The 21,222-nt window shown below is 40.9% G+C and overlaps 1 protein-coding gene across 1 annotated transcript in view; it reads left to right on the forward strand.

The window, feature by feature from the left end:
* The window catches only part of SYCP2L (synaptonemal complex protein 2 like), a 221,342-nt gene that overhangs the window by 63,872 nt on the left and 136,248 nt on the right, over window positions 1–21,222 (forward strand). Inside the window, exons 7-12 of the mRNA XM_077269880.1 lie at window positions 7,454–7,539; window positions 7,637–7,725; window positions 9,110–9,144; window positions 9,826–9,968; window positions 14,799–14,851; window positions 17,538–17,583. Of these exons, the coding sequence (XP_077125995.1) occupies window positions 7,454–7,539; window positions 7,637–7,725; window positions 9,110–9,144; window positions 9,826–9,968; window positions 14,799–14,851; window positions 17,538–17,583 (452 nt within the window). The remainder of the gene's footprint in view (window positions 1–7,453; window positions 7,540–7,636; window positions 7,726–9,109; window positions 9,145–9,825; window positions 9,969–14,798; window positions 14,852–17,537; window positions 17,584–21,222) is intronic.

The following is a 21,222-nucleotide window of genomic DNA, read 5'->3' on the forward strand; positions in this document are numbered from 1 at the left end:
CCTCAAACCAGAAAGAACTTTGTGCAGTAAGCCATGCTCTGTCAGTTTTTCTTCCCAAACTACGGGGACAGCATGTCCGGGTTTTCTCGGACAATCAAGTAGTAGTGGCCTACCTGAACCACCAGGGGGAAACCAGATCACGAGCCCTGATGGATACTACTTCCCAAATCTTCACCTTAGCCGAACATCACTTCCTATCCCTCTCGGCATTACACATAAGAGGCGTAGTGAACAAAAAGGCAGACTTCCTAAGCCGTACCCAGTTGAAACAGGGAGAATGGGCTCTGAACCAAAGGGTCTTCGATCAGATCACAAAAATCTGGGGGGTACCAGCAATAGACCTTTTCGCCAGTCTAGAGAACAGGAAAGTAAAGCAGTTTTGTTCTCTAGACCACAGAGGGAACCCCCGAGCTCTGGATGCATTCTCGATTCCCTGGACTCACGGTCTGACATATGCCTTTCCCCCTTATATACTGATACCGGCAGTCCTACGGAAAATAAGACAGGACAGGGCGAGAATCATTCTAATAGCCCCGTTCTGGCCCAAAAGAGCCTGGTTTTCTTGGCTGAGAATCCTATCGGTCACAGATCCCTGGATCCTCCCGGATCTTCCAGACCTCTTATCACAGGGGCCGGTGTTCCACCCTCACTCGGCAAATCTACACTTGACAGCGTGGAACTTGAGAGGTCACTGCTAAGGGCAAAGGGGTTCTCCGATAAGGTAGTGTCCACACTATTAAGAAGTAGGAAAACAATAACAACTAGAATCTATGGTAAAACTTGGAAAAAGTTTTTGTCCACCTCAGGTGTAACACTACAAGATGGGGTTCCAATAAATAAAATATTAGAGTTCCTACAGAAAGGCTTGGATATGGGCCTCTCGGTGAGCACCTTAAAGGTGCAAGTAGCGGCCTTGGGGGCGTTATACAATCATAGTGTTGCCACTAATCCATGGGTAGCAAGATTTATTAAAGCCGCGGCACGTTCTAGGCCAATAAAAATCAGAAGCCCTCCATCTTGGGACTTAAACTTAGTTCTTTCGGCTATGACAGAACCCCCATTCGAACCCATAGATTCGATACCACTTAAAATCTTATCCCTTAAAATGGCCCTTCTTACAGCCCTAACATCTGCCCGTAGGATTAGTGACCTTCAAGCTCTATCTGCAGACCCTCCCTTCACACAAATAATGGATGATAGGGTAGTATTGAGGACAGATCCTGCTTATCTACCCAAAATGACTTCCAATTTCCATAGATCCCAGGAAATAATCCTTCCGTCCTTCTGTCCAAACCCAAAAAATCAAAAAGAGGAAAAATTCCACACCTTAGATGTGAGAAGGTGTCTAATACACTACCTAGAGTCCTCCCGTCAGTGTAGGAAGGAAGGCTGTCTTTTTATCTGTTTTCAGGGGCCTAGAAAAGGACTCAAAGCCTCCAAAAGCACTATAGCTCGTTGGGTCACTGATGCGATAGCCTTGGCATACTCGTCCACGGGAAATGCAGTGCCTGAAGGACTCAAGGCACACTCTACAAGGGCTATGGCGACCTCCTGGGCCGAAAGGTCGGAGGTACCAATAGATAAAATCTGTAAAGCGGCCACCTGGTCAACACCTTCAACCTTCTTTAGGCACTATCGCTTAGACTTAGCCTCTTCGTCGGACTTAACCTTCGGAAGAAGGGTCTTGCAGGCTGTGGTCCCTCCCTAAAGCAATAATCTCTGCAATTCTCTCTGGTAGTGCTGTCATGGGCGACTGAGAAAGTCGTAGTTACTCACCGATAACGGTGTTTCTCAGAGCCCATGACAGCACCTGCTTATTCCCCCCCTTATCACGTGTGCGGTGAGCACCTTATCATACGAAGTGTGTGTTTGATTTAGACACGGTGTAATCTTCATACACATATTTTTAGTAAAATACTTATTTCTTGTTGTCACTAACCTGGAGGACCTCTGATGCTCTGTAAACTAAACTGAGGCAGGAGAGAGGTACCGCCCTTTTATCCTGTAGGGTTTCCTGTCCCTGAAGGGTGGACTCCATCTCTCTGGTAGTGCTGTCATGGGCTCTGAGAAACACCGTTATCGGTGAGTAACTACGACTTTTTCCCTGTATAACTCTGCATACGGAGATCATTGTCAATCACTGAGTAGGACCGCCTACTGGACATGCATGCATACGCACACCAGAGATATCAATGAAGAAAATACAAGTCATACTCTTCCAACAAACGTATATATCATTCAGCTCAGCTTCTCCTTATCTAAACTGTTGTACACAGATTGAACTGCTGTGCAACGTGACAGTATCCCTTTTAGCTAAATAGGATCCCTTCGTAAAAAGATGGAAAGATGCAGATGAATCAAAGCTACACTACATGGACTGCAGTAATGCTCTACTAATCTTTCTTTCACTTCACTCTTTCCAATCTATCCTGAATGCAGTAGCCAGATTCCTATTTGTCCAGCCACTACATAGATGCCTCCACCCTGTGCCAGTCATTGCACTGGTTGCCCATCCACTACAGAACACGTCATAAACTTATCACACTCCTCTCTGTAATTCTACACCACCCTACATCTTTGTCTACCACCCTACACATGTTCTTAGTTCTAATTATCTAAAACTAACCTCTGCATTATCCAGAACCTCCCATTTCCATCTCAGACTTTAAATCATAATGTTTCAATTTTTTAGGCTGCATTACCACAGACAATTTGGTTAAATCCCAGTATCCACAGTTTTAAACTCTTAGGCAGGCTTATTACATTACCTCACTAATCAAACTTCCTGCCGTTCTCCATTTATATCTTTCTTATGTTATTTTATATAATCTGTTCCTACACCCTCCATGTACTCAGTAGCCCTTTGTATCTGCACATGGGCAGATACTGACAGACCGATTCCTGCAGCCTTAAATGAATACTTAATTATAAAGATGTTTGGACCATGCAATACAAGCAAATTTCACCTTTATCACTCATAGATTGTAAGCTCTTATTAGCCTGGAGCTCACCCCTCTTGTGTTAAGTTTTGAATTATTACACTGTAATATATCCTCAGAATTGGAAAATTTATTCATATAACACAATCCAGGGGTGGACATATCAATGGTGCAACCTGTGCAGCTGCACAGGGGCCCAAGAGTTAAAACCTTCAAAATACTATGAATTGTGCCTTATGATGTGCTTTTGGACTGCAAAGGGCCCACGTATTGTTCTTGGATAGGGGCCCCTTTCTGTTTGTGTCCACCAGTCATACAATCCCTTTAGTTGTTGACTGTTTACAGTATATAACGTGGGTGTGCGTATAGCAAATGCAAATTACATAAGGTAGAAAATAAATACAATAAACATAAGTATAGGAGTGACAGACTTGCTGAAAAGGAGAGATGGCCCTGCCTCTGAGGGTTAATGAATTATAGGTTAGGAGAAAACAGTAAGTGAAGGTACAAGTTACTAAAGACATTGTTGTGGCAGCACAATTTTTGTTGGTTGTAGATTTATTCTGAAGTTAGGTTTTAATAGATAAAACTTATCCCACTTCCTAAACTAGTATTTCCCCAACTCTAGTCCTCAAGAACCACCAACGTATTGTTTTCTGGATTTCCTTAGTATTGGAATGACGGAATTACCACTTGTGCAATACCAAGGAAATCCTGAAAAATACAAGCTGTTGGTGGTTCTTGCGGACTGGAGTTGAGGCTCCCTGGTTTAGAGAATGAGGGAGAGTTTTACTTATGGATGAAACATACGAGATATGGGAGAGTTCTTAGAGATGGTTGTGCGAGGAACAGACAACTGGACAGCAAAGGTATTTTGGGACAAGAATTTTTAGGATGCTGCATTAGATCTAAGCTGTATGGAGAGTACTAGTTCTAGATTGCCATTCAAGTTGTTGATATTTTTAACCAAATTCTTTAAACAATGGATAGATGGTGAAGGATGTGGGGGTAGATGTATAAACCATGCAAAGATGAGACTGGATAGAAGAATCTCAAAGTTGAATGTGAAGATATAAGAAATGCTTTTGAGTTGAAAGTGGTATCGGTGGGTAAGAGTTTTGATTTTCTGTTTAAAGGAAATCTGACAGCAGGATTTGCCTCCTAGAATGCTTTGAATATCGCCTATCAGTCTTCCTGTACCGTTTTTTAATGATCGCTATATTATAACTAAACAGTGTTTGTGCTTAAAAACCATTCCATGTTTCCTGGGCTATTTGTCGCAGGCAAGATAGGGAGTGCTGTTAATCATTGCTTCAAAGTGCTGATATACACTGCTCAAAAAAATAAATGGAACACTTAAACAACAGAATATAACTCCAAGTAAATGTGAAATCAAACTGTCCACTTAGGAAGCAACAATGTTTGACAATCAATTTCACATGCTGTTGTAGACCACAGATGGAAATTATTGGCAATTATCAAGACACACTCAATAAAGGAGTGGTTCTGCAGGTGGGGACCACAAACCACATCTCGGTACCAATGCTTTCTTGCTGATGATGTGGTCACTTTTGAATGTTGGTTGTGCTTTCACACTCGTGGTAGCATGAGACGTACTCTACAACCCACACAAGTGGCTCAGGTAGTGCAGCTCATCCAGGATTGCACATCAATGCGAGCTGTGGCAAGAAGGTTTGCTGTGCCTGTAAGCGTAGTCTCCAGAAGCCGGCGGCGCTACCAGGAGACAAGCCTGTACACCAGGAGATGTGGGGGGGGGCCGTAGAATGGCAACAACCCAGCAGCAGGACCGCTACCCCAGCCTTTGTGCAAGGAGGAACAAGAGGAGCACTGCCAGAGCCCTGCAAAATGACCTCCAGCAGGCCACAAATGTGCATGTCTGCACAAATGGTCAGCAACAGACTCCATGAGGATGGTCTGAGTGCCCGACGTCCACAGATGGGGGTTGTGATCACAGCCCAACACCATGCAGTATGCTTGGCATTTGCCACAGAATGCCAGGATTGGCAAATAAGCCACTTGGGCCCTGTGCTCTTCAGATGAGAGCAGGTTCACACTGAGCATATGTGACAGAGTCTGGAGACGCCATGGAGAGTGATCTGCTGCCTGCAACATCCTTCAGCATGACCGGTTTAGCAGTGGGTCAGTAATGGTGTGGGGTGGCATTTCTTTGGAGGGCCGCACAGCCCTTCATGTACTTGTCAGAGGTAGCCTGACTGCCATTAGGTACCAAGATGAGCTCCTCAGACCCCTTGTGAGACCATATGCTGGTGCGGTTGGCCCTGGGTTCCTCCTAATGCAGGACAATGCCAGACCTCATGTGGCTGGAGTATCAGCAGTTCCTGCAAGATGAAGGCATTGAAGCTATGGACTGGCCTGCCCATTCCCCAGACCTGAATCCGACTGAACACATCTGGGACATCATGTCTCGCACCAACCACCAACGTCACATTGCACCACAGACTGTCCAGGAGTTGGCGGATGCTTTAGTCCAGGTCTAGGAGGAGATCCCTCAGGAGACCATCTGCTGCCTCATCAGGAGCATACCCAGGTTTTGTAGGGAGGTCATACAGGCACATGGAGGCCACACACTACTGAGCATCAGTGGGTCCCCAGGAGTTCGGGTACCACAGTAGTGCTGTTTTCCTTTCGGGAAGGATAGTTCTACGTCCAGATACAAGCTAGATTTCCTTTGGTAGGTTTACACACACACACCTTCCACTTCCAGGCCAGGAGGGGGAGCTTCAAGCCCTGTTCTAGGGCAGCTTCCCTGAATAAAAATCTTGGTTTGGAGGCAGAGTGAGCTCAGTTTGTAGTAGGAGTCTGTGTGCGAGGACAGACAGGACTGGAGCACAGAGGTAAGTGAGAGCTCCAGGAGCCACGAGCAGGCCTCTGAAGAGTTACAGCACAAGAATCTGGGTACCGGTAGCCCGCGGCTTTTGTGGATTATAAAACACAGAGCAAAAATGGAGGGTATTGTTCTACAAGGACTTTGCCCATAATTAGCTGTGGCACAGCAGCACCTAGGAGCCTGGAGTCACCGAGAACAGACCCAAGTTCACACGGCTCGAGTTGCCTGCCATACAGGTGCCTGTCCTAGGACAGCAGAACGATTAAAGACCTTGTTGAGACACTTAGTGGCAGCAGGGACTTAGACAGAAAGCGCAGAGTGGTAGGTTCCCACCTGACTTACCCAGGGGAACTTGCTTGTCTCTGGACTGCCCAGACTTCTCTGCCTGCCCTGTGATCTGGTTCCCTGGACTGTGGCTGCTGAAACCAACAGTAAACAAGGTAAAGAGACTGCAATCCTATGTCCTTGTTCTTGTCTGCACCTCTCACCATACCACCATCTACACACCAGGAGCCCTGGGGATATACTTCACCTGTGGGAAGATATACCATCTAGCTGCCATAACATCACCCCAGCGGACCCCTTAAAGCAGCGTCGGTCCCCACTGACCGAATACCACAGGTGGCGTCACAAACATAAACTTTATCCCTTTAAAGACCTTTCCCTTTTACATTGGCGCCCAGGGCCACGGACCGGGTCACAGCCACGGTGACATCCCCCTGTGAACACCGGATCCGGTACCGAGTACCCCATAGCCCGTAGGGCGACTCACATCATTTCCTTGTCTTGAGGCATTTCCACTGAAGTTGGATCAGCCTGTAACTTCATTTTTCACTTTGATTTTGAGCATCATTCCAACTCCAGACCTCCGTGGGATATTAGTTGTGATTTACGTTGATAATTTTTAGGTTTTTTTATTCTCAACACATTCCACTATGTAATGAATAAAGATTTACAACTGGAATATTTCATTCAGTGATATCTAGGATGTGGGATTTTAGTGTTCCCTTTATTTTTTTGAGCAGTGTATTATGTTCATATCTGTATGACTGACTTCCCAGCGTGTGCAGGGAGGTGGAGAAGGACAACTTCTCCTCCTGTGCCCCAACCAACAACCATTAGCCAGTTTGGTGTGATATCGCACCTTGCCATCTAATTGTAAACCACCGACGTCCGCAGGTAAGCGGTATACTCCCGGTCTCGTGCAGCAGCCGCAGAACACTGTTGCAGTCATTGGCATGGGATATGCAAATAATTTTGCACCAACTCTACTACTAAGAGGAATGTTTATTATAACTTTTATATAAAAGATGTTATTCCTAAATTTTGTGTTCTCAGATGTAGTGATGACAATGGTGATATGAACATGTTATTCAAAAGCCCTGCATACGTTATACACTAATGTAGACTGATCATGTCAATTTCAACATGACCAGCTGCCCATCAAATGTGTATAGGTGCCTACCGGCACTACCTGGACAGATAATGTCAGTAGGGTGTAGGGGAAGGATCCAAGATGTACAGGCATTTTTTTTTGTTTGTTTTGCTTCTGTAAAAGAATGTTTTGGGTAAAGCTCAACATTTGTTAATCTGAAATTTAATTTTTATGCTTTTGGGTATAATTATGAAACGTGTTTTTCTTTAGGTGTAAAGCAGTTGCTAGATAAATTCCTTTTTACACTTGGAATCATTATTGTGGAAAAGTGGCCTCCATATCATGTTAAATTGGAGGTGAGCATTTTTTGTATTGTATTTTGTGTTTATGTGCTCTCTTGATACCCTCCTGTTAACGCTGCATCTCTGTTCTCCAATAATTGGTCATGGAAAGGCTCTAAGGACTTTGAACTCCATTCTTGATCAAACCTTAAGGGAAGACAAGAAAAAGCTTAATTCTTCAGAAGAGATGTGTACTTTAATGTAAGTTTTAACACTATTTGTCTTTTAACATAAATGACACGTGAGTTGTCGGCCTGTGTAAACAGACCCCAATAGGCTTGTATGATGGCTTGTATCACTCTGTTTTAAATGCTGTGAGAGAGAACAGTACAATGGGGTAACAAAAATTTTGAATTGAAAGGTAACATTCTGGCTAAATGCAATCCCCACCAAAGGCAGCTTAGAACCTAAAGTCATGTAAATGCATTACGTGATCTGTCTTGTACAGTATATAGTTACAACCCGGTGATACACCATTTCATGAAGTTCTATTGAGTGATAGCTTAATTTGAAACCTAGGTGTACTTGTTAGACCTAATGTAACCAATTACAGGGGTTATCCTGCCTTGGCGAAAAAATACTAAGGTTAGTCAGCTCACCTGACAGGGTGTTGAGCATGGAGTTCTTCGCACGAATGAAGTCAGAGCAGCTGCAACAAGAACATCAGAAAGGAAGGTGAAATTTAGTGAGGAAACTTGTAAATCGTTTTTAAAACTTGAGTTTTCTATATGTCTTAATTAAAAGCTCATTTAAGAACCAGTAGACTATTAGTACAACCTACACATTTCGACTGAGTGTCTTCATCATGACCATGATGAAGACACTTAGTTGAAACGCGTAGGTATGTGACCTTTTTGTATTGTCTAATAGTCTACTGGTTATTAAATAAGCTCTTTATATGGCTTAATTTAAAGCTAAGTTTAAAAAATATTTATACATTTCCTCGCTGAATTCCTCCTTCTTTCTGATGTTTATCCTGTCTTGGGGTACAAGTCTCTAGTCACTCTGTGACTGCAGACTTGTGAATCCTTGCATCGTGCGCTTTGGGATTTCTCAGGCGCCGGCAGTAAACGGTCATGTAACTGCATGTATGAAATTTGCATAATTCTACCAATAGTCTGTTTAGATGGGTCTGGCCTCGCTCAATGCACTTTCATTATGCGTGTCTAGTTCCCACAGGATTGCATAAATACAAATGACATACTTGTGGTCATGCGCCCACTGCTCCTGGCACCGGAGAAGCCTCACAGCGCACATAAAGCTTAAGACTGGATAACCCTTTTAATAATCACACTACTGAGCTCAAGATCCACAACAGTAGCTTGATTACTTAATTTCTCAAATTAATCATTTAGTCTATATTGATATTAAAGGCTGCTGGTAGGTTTCATTTTAAATGGTTGGTTGTTTTATTTTCTTTATAATTAGCAAAGTTGTTTTTTTTCCAAGTGCTTTTGGAAAACAAAGCATCGCTTGGTGATTGTAATAATAGTAGTGTGATTGTTTTAGCGATTTAGTAGTGAGGGAGATTAGTTTATTTAGCATCTAATTATTTAAACCGTTTACATCTGTTTCTTTTCTGCAGGCAAGGCTTGGCAAGAAAACTATTTGAAGTTGGAGGTATTCTATTTTTGTAAATCTGTTGATGAGGAGTATATAGAAAGTGGTTGACATGATCAAATGCTACATTATTCCATTGCAATAGGATACCTTTTCTTTTAATTTTCTAAACTGCTTTGGAAAATAACAGACCCTTAATGTTAAATCATTCCCCACTATCTTTGTAGACAATCGTGCAGTTAAAATTTCAATTTACCGACTTTTTTTTTGTTTGTTTTTATGAAAGACAAGCCCATTGACAAAGGTGTTTGACAGTTGTAGATTTCTCTCCTCTGGCCACATAATTGCTAGGCAGAGATGATACAGGATAGATATATATCTTGGTATCGTGTTAGCCAGTGGATAGAAAAATATTTAGAATTGAGTAATCAGTGGTTGATACCTTTTTAATGATTCACTGAAAAGATGGTAACAAATTGCAATCTTCCGAGACTACTCTGGTCTCTTCATCAGGCAAAGACTGATAGGCAGAGATGAGCATTCATGTGTTTGGGACAGTTGGAAGAGAGCTCTGTTGACGAACCATTAGATTGGCAGTCTAGGTCCATTCTATATGAAAGATGCTTTGGAAACATTTAGTTTTTGCATTAGATTTTGTCTGTATATAAAATTTAAACTTCTAGTTTATACTACTTTCACTTGGAAAAAAAACTTGTGTGTTTTTTCTTTTGTTCAATTTAGACTATGAAATTCAAGTTGCTATAACTGAAGTTCTGTTCAGAATGACTACTAAAAAGATAAGAGATAAGTTTGCTCAAAAGTGGTTTGAAGATGGTTTATTTGCTGAAACCTTCACAGCAATCACTGAAGAGGATTTTGAAACGGTATTCTCCATGTTCTGTTACTGCTTCTTACATATGTTGTTGTCTTTGGAAGTGGAATTGTTTTTTTTTTCCTCTTTTAAGAAGAGTATCTAAATCTTTCCAAGTTTCTGAAGCTTAGAATTTCCCAAAAAGTTTTTATGATTTACTCTATTTATCACTATTTTATAAGCCAATTCATGAGAAGGCGATAGTTAAACTAGCTTTAACCTCTTTACGATATGATGTATAGGTACATCATAGGTCACCTCCCCCTGTTTGATGCAGGCTCCAGCACAGAACCTGCATCTTTTCAGGCCCCTGACGGCTGATTTGAATCAGGTGTAATCACGATCCACACGCGGCTGTTAATGTGTTAAATGCCGCTGTTTATCTCTGGCGGTGGCATTTAACGTGTGCGTGCTGGAAGCGCTTCACATGATCGCGAGGCGCCAATAGATTGGCATGGCATCCGGTGGTATGCAGGAGAACCTCTGCGGTTGTCGTTGCAGATCTGCGATGAACGCCATCCCGTGGCGGCATTCATAGTAGATTATTATTTCTGGCACACATAGCGGGAATGATGCCTCGCTATGTGTAGTACAAATGATCAGAAGATTGCAGCTTCAAGTCTTCTGGAAGCAAGTGAAAAGTAAAAAAAAAAAAAAAAAAAAAAAAAAAAGTTTAAAGATATAAAAGTTCAAATCACTCCCCTTTTTGCCCCATTCAAAAAAAATAAATAAAATAAACACGATGGTATCGCTGCGTTCAGAAACTCCCAATCTATCAAATATAAAAAGTAATTAATCCGATCGGTACGAGAAAAAAATCAAAACTTGTTTGTGCGCCGCAATATTGCAGTAACAGGAGATCGAGTGTATCTATCCTAAAATGGTATTGATAAAAACGTCCACTTGGTGCGCAACAAATAAGCCTTCTCCCGTTCCCAGATCTCGAAAAATGGAGATGCTACGAGTCTCTGAAAATAGTGCTTTTTTTATTTTTATTTTACAAGCTTTAAAAAAAATAAAAAAAAAATCTATAAATGTTTGATATCTGTGAACAGGATATGACCTAGAGAAACATAATGGCAGGTCAATTTTAGTATTTAGTGCACATTGTAAAAAAAATAACAATTTTGGAATTGCATTTTTTATTTTTGCAGTTTCACTGCACTTGAAATTTTTTTCCAGTACACTAGATGGTAAAACCAATGGTGCTGTTCAAAAGTACAATTCGTCTCGCAAAAAAACTATCACCGCTGACACCCGGAACTGTGCCAGTAGCGGTCACGGATCGCTCCCGGCACTTTAACCCCCGGAACACTGCTATCAAACAAGATCGCAGCATTCCAGTGGCATAGGGAAGCATCGCGCAGGAAGGGGCTCTCTGCGTGCTTCCCTGAGACTCTCAGAACAACACGATGTGATTGCATTGTTCCGAGGGTCTCCTCCCTGCAGGCCCCCGGATCCAAGATGGCTGCGGGGTCCTGCAGTGAGGTGGTTTGGCGGTGCCTGCTCAGAGCAGGCGCAGGTAAGCCTCCTGCACTACCTGTCAGATCACTGATCTCACACAGTGCTCTGCAAAGTGTCAGATCAGCGATCTAACTTTATATAGTGATGTCCCACCCTGGAACAATGTAAAAAAAGTTTTTTAAAAAAAAAATAAGTAAATACAAAAATTAACATGTATAAAAATAGTTTTAAAAAATTTCTAAATAAAGAAAACTATTTTTTTCAACATTTCTTTATGTAAATTTAAAAACAAAAAATGCAAAAGTACACATTTAGTATCGCCACGTCCGGAACGACCCAACCTATAAAATTGTCCCACTAAATAACCCCTTCAGTGAACACCGTAAAATAAATAGAGGCAAAAACCAATGTTTATCATCATATCGCCAAACAAAGTGGAATAACACGCGATCAAAAAGACAGATATAAATAAGCATGGTATTGCTGAAAGTGTCATCTCGACCCACAAAAAACGAGCCGCCATAAAGCATCATCAGCAAAAAATAAAGTTATAGCCCTCAGAATAACGCATTGCAAAAATTATTTTTTGTATAAAATAGTTTGCATCGTATAAAAGCGCCAAAACATAAAAAAATAATATAAATGAGGTATAGCTGTAATCGTACTGACCCGAAGAATAAAACTGCTTTATCAATTTTACCACACATGGAACGGTATTAACGCCCCAACCAAAACAAATTCATGAATTGCTGATTTTTGTTCATTCTGCCTCCCAAAAATCGTAATAAAAAGCGATCAAAAATTAGCATGTGCCCCAAAAAGGTACCAATAAAAACGTCAACTCGTCCCACAAAAAACAACACCTCACATGACTGTGGGCCAAAATCTGCAAATATTATAGCTCTCAAAAAGTGGTGATGCAAAAACTATTTTTTGCAATAAAAAGCGTCTTTTAGTGTGTGACAGCTGCCAAACAAAAATCCGCTATAAATAGTAAATCAAAGCCATTTCATCACCCCCTTAGTTAGGGGAAAAATAATAAAATCAAAAAAGTATTTCTATTTCCCCATTAGGGTTGGGGTTAGGGGCTAAAGTTAGGGTTGGGGGCTAGAGATTAGGGTTTGAACTACGTTTACGGTTGGGATTAGGGTTAGGGGCGTGGTTGGGGTTAGGGGTGTGTTTGTTTAGGGTTGGAGTTAAAATTGGGGGGTTTCCACTGTTTAGTCACATCAGGGGCTCTCCAAATGCGACATGGCATCAGATCTCAATTCTAGCCAATTCTGCGTTTAAAAAGTAAGTGCTCCTGCCCTTCCGAGCTCTTCCATGTGCCCAACCAGTGGTTTACCCCCAAATATGGGGTATCGGCATACTCGGGACAAATTGCACAAACTTTTGGGGTCCAATTTCTCCTGTTACTCTTGGGAAAATAAAAAAAATTGGGGGCAAAAAGATAATTTTTGTGAAAAGATTTTTTTTATTTTTACGGCTCTACATTGTAAACTTCTGTGAAGCACTTAGGGGTTCAAAGTGCTCCTCACACATCTAGATAAGTTCCTTAGGGGGTCTACTTTCCAAAATGGTGTCACTTGTGGGGAGTTTCCACTGTTTAGGCACATCAGGGGCTCTCCAAATGCAACATGGCGTCCTATCTCAATTCCAGCCAATTTTGCATTGAAAAGTCAAATGGTGCTCCTTCCCTTCCGAGCTCTGTCATGCGCCCAAACAGTGGTTTACTCCCACATATGGGGTATCGGCGTACTCAGGACAAATTGTACAACTTTTGGGGTCCAATTTCCCCTGTTACCCTTGGGAAAATAAAACAAATTGGATCTGGAGTAACTTTTTTGTGAAAAAAAGTTAAATGTTCATTTTTTTTTTTTTTTTTATTATTTTTTTTTTTTAAACATTCCAAAAATTCCTGTGAATCACCTGAAGGGGTAATAAACTTCTTGAATGAGGCTTTGAGCACCTTTAGAGGTGCAGTTTTTAGAATGGTGTCACTTTTGGGTATTTTCTGTCATATAGACCCCTTAAAATGACTTCAACTGTGATGTGGTCCCTAAAAAAAAAAAATAAATAAATAAAAAAATAAAAATGGTGTTGTAAAAATGAGAAATCGCTGGTCAACTTTAAACCCTTATAACTTCCTAACAAAAAAAAAATTTAGTTCCAAAATTGTGCTGATGTAAAAGTAGACACGTGGGAAATGTTACTTATTAAGTATTTTTTGTGACATCTCTGTGATTTAAGGGCATGAAAATTCAAAGTTGGAAAATCGTGAAATTTTCAAAATTTTGGCCAAATTTCTTTTTTTTTTTCACAAATAAACGCAAGTAGTTTTGAGGAAATTTTACCGCTAACATGAAGTACAATGTCAAGAGAAAAAAATTGTCAGAATTATAGTGATCCATGCAAGCCTTCCAGAGTTGTAACCTCATAAAGGGATTGTGGTCAGAATTGTAAAAATTGGCCCGGTCATTAACATGCAACATGTAACGCTTGGGGCTAAGGGGTTAATAAAGAAATTAAAAAAAATATGTACATAGTATCTCCATGTCCAATTTATCAGGCACCAATCAGAAAATTAATTAACCTGATTGGTAAACTCTGTAATGAAAGAGAAATCTAAATGCGTAATCTTCGGTTTTCGTCTGCTGCAAGCATGCAAAAAATGCAATAAGAGGCTATCAAAACATCATATCTACCCCAGGACAGTGTTGGTAAAAACGTTGGCTCAGGGCTAAAAAGAAACAAGCCCTTAGGCCGCTCCTTTTGATTGAAAATTGAAAACGTTATGAGTGTTGGAAAATAGCGACACAAGGAATTTATTTTATTTTTTTTTACCACTTATACCAAACATACATATTTTTAATTTCTAATCCTATTCACCTAGATAATTAATCTACTTTCCAGATCATTTTTACCACATAATGAATGATGAAAAACAAAACCCCCCAAAAAGTTGCTGAATTTTACCGCACTTTTTTTTTTTTTCTTTTACTGCTTTCTGGTGCATCATATGATAAAATAGATGTGTTACTTTTGAATGACAATTTCCTTTATTTTCCCAGTGAGATCGTCAAAAAAGTAGAGTTAAAAAATTGCGAACCTTGTTTCATGAAAAAAAGATGCAAAAATCATTGAATATCAAAATTGACAGCTTTTAAACTGCAATTATTGAATAAAAACTGAAAATGAACAAGTTTTTATAATTTTAAGACCTTCTAAAGACCAGATTTTTATGTTCTGTTATTTAAAACCAAATTTTTTTTCTCATGACTATGTAAACGACACCGTAGTGCTAGTACTGTAGTTGTAAACCACATTTGCAAGTGTGAAAAGTGAAATCTGTTTAGTTTTTTTGTTTTTTCTTTTGTAGGATTGTCGAAAATTTTTGATCTTTTTTAATTCCAGGTTAAGTGACGCATTAAGGTATGGATACAATAAATGATTCAAATTTGAATGAAATTCAGTGAAATAAAAATGTGGATAAATTTGTTGAGTAGATATTTATTTTGGTTTAACTTGGTTTTCCTTATTTAAAAAATAAATTGTATAGCACCAACCACAGCACTTTACAGTTAAGTGGGGACATAAATTGACAAATAAGACATTATCATAGTTCAAACGTTGCAGGAGGAGCGAGGGCCCTGATCGCAAGCTTACAATCTATAAAGTAAGGGAGGGACACAAAAGATAAAAAGTGCTTATTATCGGGAACCCGGATACCTGGAGCGCTGCAGATAATCAGATGTCCGGCGCCGCAACTGCATGTGTCGCTGCTGTGTGACAGTCACAGTCAAAACAAATGCATGGAGAGCCTGTGTGTTGTGACTGTCACACAGCCGCGACACATACAGCTGCGGCGATACATGCCGCTGATCATGGGAAGCGCTGTAGGTATCCGGGGTCCCGATGCAGCTATTCGGATAAGGCGTTATCCGAAGCTATTCAATCATCACTAGTAAACAGCACTCCTGACTGTTCTCCGACCCAACTTCCCCAACAGATTCTCTTTGTAGCCTAATCCTTTTGCTCTGCAGGCAGGTAAATCAAAGCCAATTGATTCTGATCTTGACTTCCCTCCTCCAGTGAAAACAGAGCACCTCTCTGCATTGTATTTTTTTTACCTACCACCATGCAGGTTTTGTGCACTCTCCTAGGACAATGTTTCCCAACTCTAGGCTTCACTGCCTCCCATCGGATTGTTTTCAGGATTTCCTTAATATTGCACAGATAAGAGAACCAGTGGCAATTTCTGATGCATTGACGATGGATCCATCACTTTCGCCAGACCATGACAAAGTGAGGCCTTTAGGCCACATCCAACCCAGCCAGCGGACCGAGTCAGCCGAAGGGCTGAAACTATGGCCCAGGGGCCGCACAGTGCCCTCTGCTGCAGTCTAGCTATCCGCATCCTCAGGATACAGACAGAAGAGAATATATTGATGTGAGAAAGCTGACGTGATGACATAATTTCATTGTGTCAGTTGTGCACTACTACACTGACTGAATTAGTGGATTAAATAAATCGGCAAATCGTTGAGAAGATGACCTTGAAGTCAACTACGACATAAGACTTTGTATACAAAGTGCAAATACACTTCTAAGTGTTGAAAATGTAAAATAATGAAATGACTGTATACGTAGACTAAGGGTACAAATACACAAGGTGCACATTCTTAAGGTACCTTCACACTAAACGATATGATATGTGATGTGATGTCGCTGGTCGTTGATTAAAGTTCAGAACTTTATTTGGTCGTCAGACCGGCGTTTATCGTCGTGTTTGACACCAAAAGCAACGATACCAGCGATGTTTTACACTGGTAACCAGGGTAAACATCGGGTTACTAAGCGCAGGGCCGCGCTTAGTAACCCGATGTTTACCCTGGTTACCAGTGTAAAATGTAAAAAAAACAAACTGTACATACTCACCTTCGCGTCCCCCGGCGTCCGCTTCCCACACTGACTGAGCGCCGTAAAGTGAAAGTACAGCACAGCGGTGACGTCACCGCTCTGCTGTTGGGGCCGGTGCTCAGTCAGTGCAGGAAGCGGACGCAGGGGGACGTGAATGTAAGTATGTGCTGTTTGTTTTTTTTACATTTTACACTGGTAACCAGGGTAAACATCGGGTTACTAAGCGCGGCCCTGCGCTTAGTAACCCGATGTTTACCCTGGTTACCCAGGGACCTCGGCATCGTTGGTCGCTGGAGAGCGGTCTGTGTGACAGCTCTCCAGCGACCAAACAGCGACGCTGCAGCGATCGGCATCGTTGTCACTATCGCTGCAGCGTCGCTTAGTGTGACGGTACCTTTACTGTGTAAATTGTCCTGTAGTGTGAATCTGGAGATCTGCACCATGTCTATGTAGCCAATGACCATTCTTGGTCCTGGGATTGCATCTTTTAAAAATGTATAGGGTGAAATTTGCAACACAAGGAATTTGCAGCCCAGAAGTTTCGGATGACAGCCTTATTTATGCCAGTTGACATTCCTATAATCTAAAAAAAAAAAGAAGAAAACATGCCGCGTTTGTCATCTCATTATTGTATGCCTGTTGGCCCCACTTTGTATTGTAGTAGTCCTCTTCCTGTCTATGCAGCTCTACAGCTAAGCCCTTCTCAGGACTGTAGATTCCCCGTTTTGTGCACAGTGCCATCCACTACCAGTGCCTTTACACCTAGCTTCAGGAGTCACAGGGGCCCATACTTGCATAGCAGTGGGTAACGAGGACGATCTTGGGCTCCATCATACACCCAGCTTGAGACCGAGAAGGTATCATTCATTAGCAGCCCAGGATCCTTGTGTGGCTCCAATCTTTTTGCTGCTCTCCCCATGGAGCTGCACTTAGTGACTGCAAGTGGTGGTCCAAACTCTTCTCTTCTACAGAGGAGGAAGATGGTTGGCCCTGCAAATTTGGATGGCTCCTCTTTGTTTCAACTGTTCTCCAAGGACACAATGTGTCAGGCGAGGGGCAGGATTGTTTATCACTAAACCTCTCCAAGTCTCTGGTCCCACAGCAGCCACATGGGTGCCACCATTGACCGTAATCTACTGAGAAGTATCTGATGTCAGTTTGAATTGTTTTTTGATTACCCAAATATCTTGTGTTGTAGGGTCCATTCGTTTCCATGCATTAGCGTATCCACAGATATTGGTGAGGTAAGGTGTATTTTTTTTATAATTTTATTTCTTTTCTTCATTGTGTGAGATAATTGATCAGTGTTCATTTGGGGTTCTCCTCACTCAATGATCTTACAAATAATGCAAAAGAATTAATCTCACAACATAAAAATTATATTGTTTATTTAAAGGGTTAGCTGGAACTATTTTTTTTTTTCTTACAGTGCTAAGAACTTAATGGCAGTTGCTTAATACCCGCCTACTCCGGCAATGCCGATTTTAAAAATGTCAGGAAAAAAAACACTCCAGGGAAAACTGTGCCAACAGTTTTTCCTGAAGCATCAGCATCTGTAAGATATGCTGTTTGCACATACCCTTAGATTTTCACTCTTTTAGCAACTTCTAGTGTAAAATCTGAAAAATTAGTCACGCCACACCGTTCCATCCATGCCACTAAGTCTTGCATACTTTTTTCCCCATCTTATCACAGAACCACCTTTTAAATTCCCCAACCTTTCTTCCTCATTGGTTACAAGTTTTTAGAAACACACTAAAAATACATTGAAAAAATAAGTAGACAAGCCTAGTCATATTGGGATTCACACAGCACTCGGTTGAGCACACCTATTGAATAGCTGCTACAATAGAGCCATCTAGTGGCCACAGCAAAACATTGCAAACCAGTCAATCTGGAGTTCCCTATGTCTGCATTAAAAAAAAATTATAGATGAGTTACTACTGTAGTCATGGCCAAAAGATGAGACTGACACAAATTTTGGTTTTGACAAAGTTTGCTGCTTCATTTTTAAAAGTATCAATTTGCATTAATTCTAAATTGTTATGAAAAATGAAAAGATGAATTCCCAAAAAACAGAAGTCATTCCTTGCTAGGAAATTAAATTTGATCACAAAATCCTAATTTCAACTCAAATTCATTTTTACAACTTGTTACATAATTTCCGTGATATTCTGATTAGCTGAAGAGAAAATGTTAGCAGATGCCTTGTTCTCATTAACCCCTTTGTGACCTCAGACGGGATAGTACGTCCGAGGTCAGATACCGCGCTTTGATGCAGGGCGCCGGCGGTGAGCCCTGCATCAAAGCCGGGACATGTCAGCTGACATGTGCCCACAATAGCGATCCACCCGCCGCTATTAACTAGTTAAATGCCGCTGTCAAACGCTGACAGCGGCATTTAACCGGCGCTTCCGGCCATCGAGCCGGAAGTGAGCGCATCGCCGACCCGTCACATGATCGGGGGTCAGCGATACGCCTGCATAGTAACCATAGAGGTCCTTGAGACCTCTATGGTTTACTGATGCCAGATTGCTATGAGCGCCACCCTGTGGTCGGCGCTCATAGCAATGCAGGAATTCAGCTACATAGGAGCGATCTGATAATCGCTGCTATGTAGCTGAGCCGATCATGTTGTGCCAGCTTCTAGGGAGGCTATTGAAGCATGGCAAAAGTTAAAAAAAAAAAAAAAAAAAAAGGTTAAAGTTAAAAAAATATAAAAGTGTAAATCACCCCATTCAAAATAATAAAAAAAAAATCAAACCTACACGTATTTGGTATCGCTGTGTTCAGAATTCCCTGATCCATCAATAAAAAAAGATTAACCTGATCGCTAAATGGGTAAGCGAGAAAACAATTAGAAACGCCAGAATTACGTTTTTTTGGTCGCCGCGACACTGCAAAGTTTGGAATTTATTTTCACCACTTAGATAAGAGAACCTAGACATGTTTGGTGTGTATGATTCTCCAGGTCATTACGAGTTCATAATGGCAGGTCAGTTTTAGCATTTAGTGAACTTAGTAAAAAAGCCAATCAAAAAACAAGTGTGGGATTGCACTTTTTTTTGCAGTTTCACCGCACTTGGAATTTTTTTTCTTGTTTTCTAGTACACAACATGGTAAAACCATTGATGTCGTTCAAAATTACAACTCGTTTCGCAAAAAATAAGCCCTCACATGGCCATATTGATGGAAAAATAAAAAGGTTATGGCTCTGGGAAGGAAGGGAGCAAAAAACGAACATGGAAAAACGGAAAATCCCAAGGTCATGAAGGGGTTAACAATCTGTCATGTTAATTGAATTTCTTTTGTTAACCAATTAAACCCCAAGGAAATGTGTAGGTATCATTGCTTTCCATCAAAAAGGATTTATAGGTAAGGACATTGCTGCTTGTAAGATTAACCCTAAAACAACCACTTATTGGATCATCAAGAATATCAAAGGGAGATAAGTTTAATAGCTGTGATCAATGCTTCAGGGCACCCATGAAAGTCCGTTAAAATGCAACAGTCCAATTAATTTTTACTTAATAAATCAATGTCATAGTACACACGAAAATAAGCAACTTTATAATATATTATCATAGAAATCTGCTTTTTTTTCTCTGCCAGAATTGATCAGTCATTATCAATATTCTGAGGACAAATTTGTATTCAGTGAATATCAGTAGCAGCCGCCATCTCCTCTCTCAGTAATGGGACAGTCTGTCTTTACTGAATACACTTTTTATTTTTTCCTCAGAATTGAGAATTTTTGATAACTGATCAATTCTGACAGAGAAAAAAAGCAGATCTCTGAGATGTAAAGTGGCTCATTATATTGGGTACTATTGATTTATGGTATAAAAATAAAAATGGCTGTTGCTTTACGTTCTAAGACCTTCTCCTAAAGTGGATTCAGCTATGGGATCTGTTAAACAGCAGTGCTAAGCTTGCTCTGAGATGGCAGCAAAAATAAAAAAAAAAAACCTCTCCAGGACAGACAGGCATTCTGCAAGAAGTACATGGATTGGACTGCACGGGATTAGGGTTAATGAAGCTCTCCTCCCATCAAATTGTTTATCCTCTTGGTATATTGCAGTCATCATATTATACAGCACTTTGTACTTACAATTGCTCATTTTCCCTTTCTACCCAGCTACTTCTGCTGTTTTCCCATTAGGTCTTATTACATCACATGATTAAAAACTGACTAAATCGTTCTAAGCTCTATGTAGAAACAGGAAGTCAATTTTGCCTGTATGAGTCAAGTAACTGGAAAAGTCCATGGCAGGAGGAGGAGGGAGCAGCTGGGTCAGGGTTTGAAGAGGGGAATGATTTTTGCATGGACAAGAAACTTCCTGTTTCTACATGGCACAGAGAAAAGCCAAGAATTATTGGGTTGAAAGGCAAAACGAGCAATTGTAAGTTCACAATTCTATATAGTATGATTGTAATATATTAAGAGAATAAATGCTTTGCTGGGAGGAGTGCTTATTTAAGTTTTCTCTCATGAAGCCCCCTTCAGACTTAGATCTGGAATAATGATTGTAAGGAGAAAAAAGCATGAGCGCTACCATGAGTCCTGTGTCATGCCAACAATAAAGCATCCTGAGACCATTCACGTGTGGAGTTTTTCATTGAAGAGTGGTCTCAATTACAATTTTGCCTAAGAACAGTGCCATAAAGAATAGTGCCTAAACATCCTCCAAAAGCATCGTGCGCCACCATATTAGAAAAAGAATTGCCCATGTCACGAGGCAGTAAATTAAGTATGGAACTTTTGTTCCATGGCCACGAAATTCTCTATATCACAGTCCCATTGAGAACCTGTGGTTAGTCCTGAAAAAACTGGTGGACAAACGAAAACACAGAAATTGTGATAAACTCCATGCACTGATTAG

The sequence above is a fragment of the Ranitomeya variabilis genome, chromosome 6, assembly GCF_051348905.1.
Source record: "Ranitomeya variabilis isolate aRanVar5 chromosome 6, aRanVar5.hap1, whole genome shotgun sequence".
Classification (NCBI taxonomy): domain Eukaryota; kingdom Metazoa; phylum Chordata; class Amphibia; order Anura; family Dendrobatidae; genus Ranitomeya; species Ranitomeya variabilis.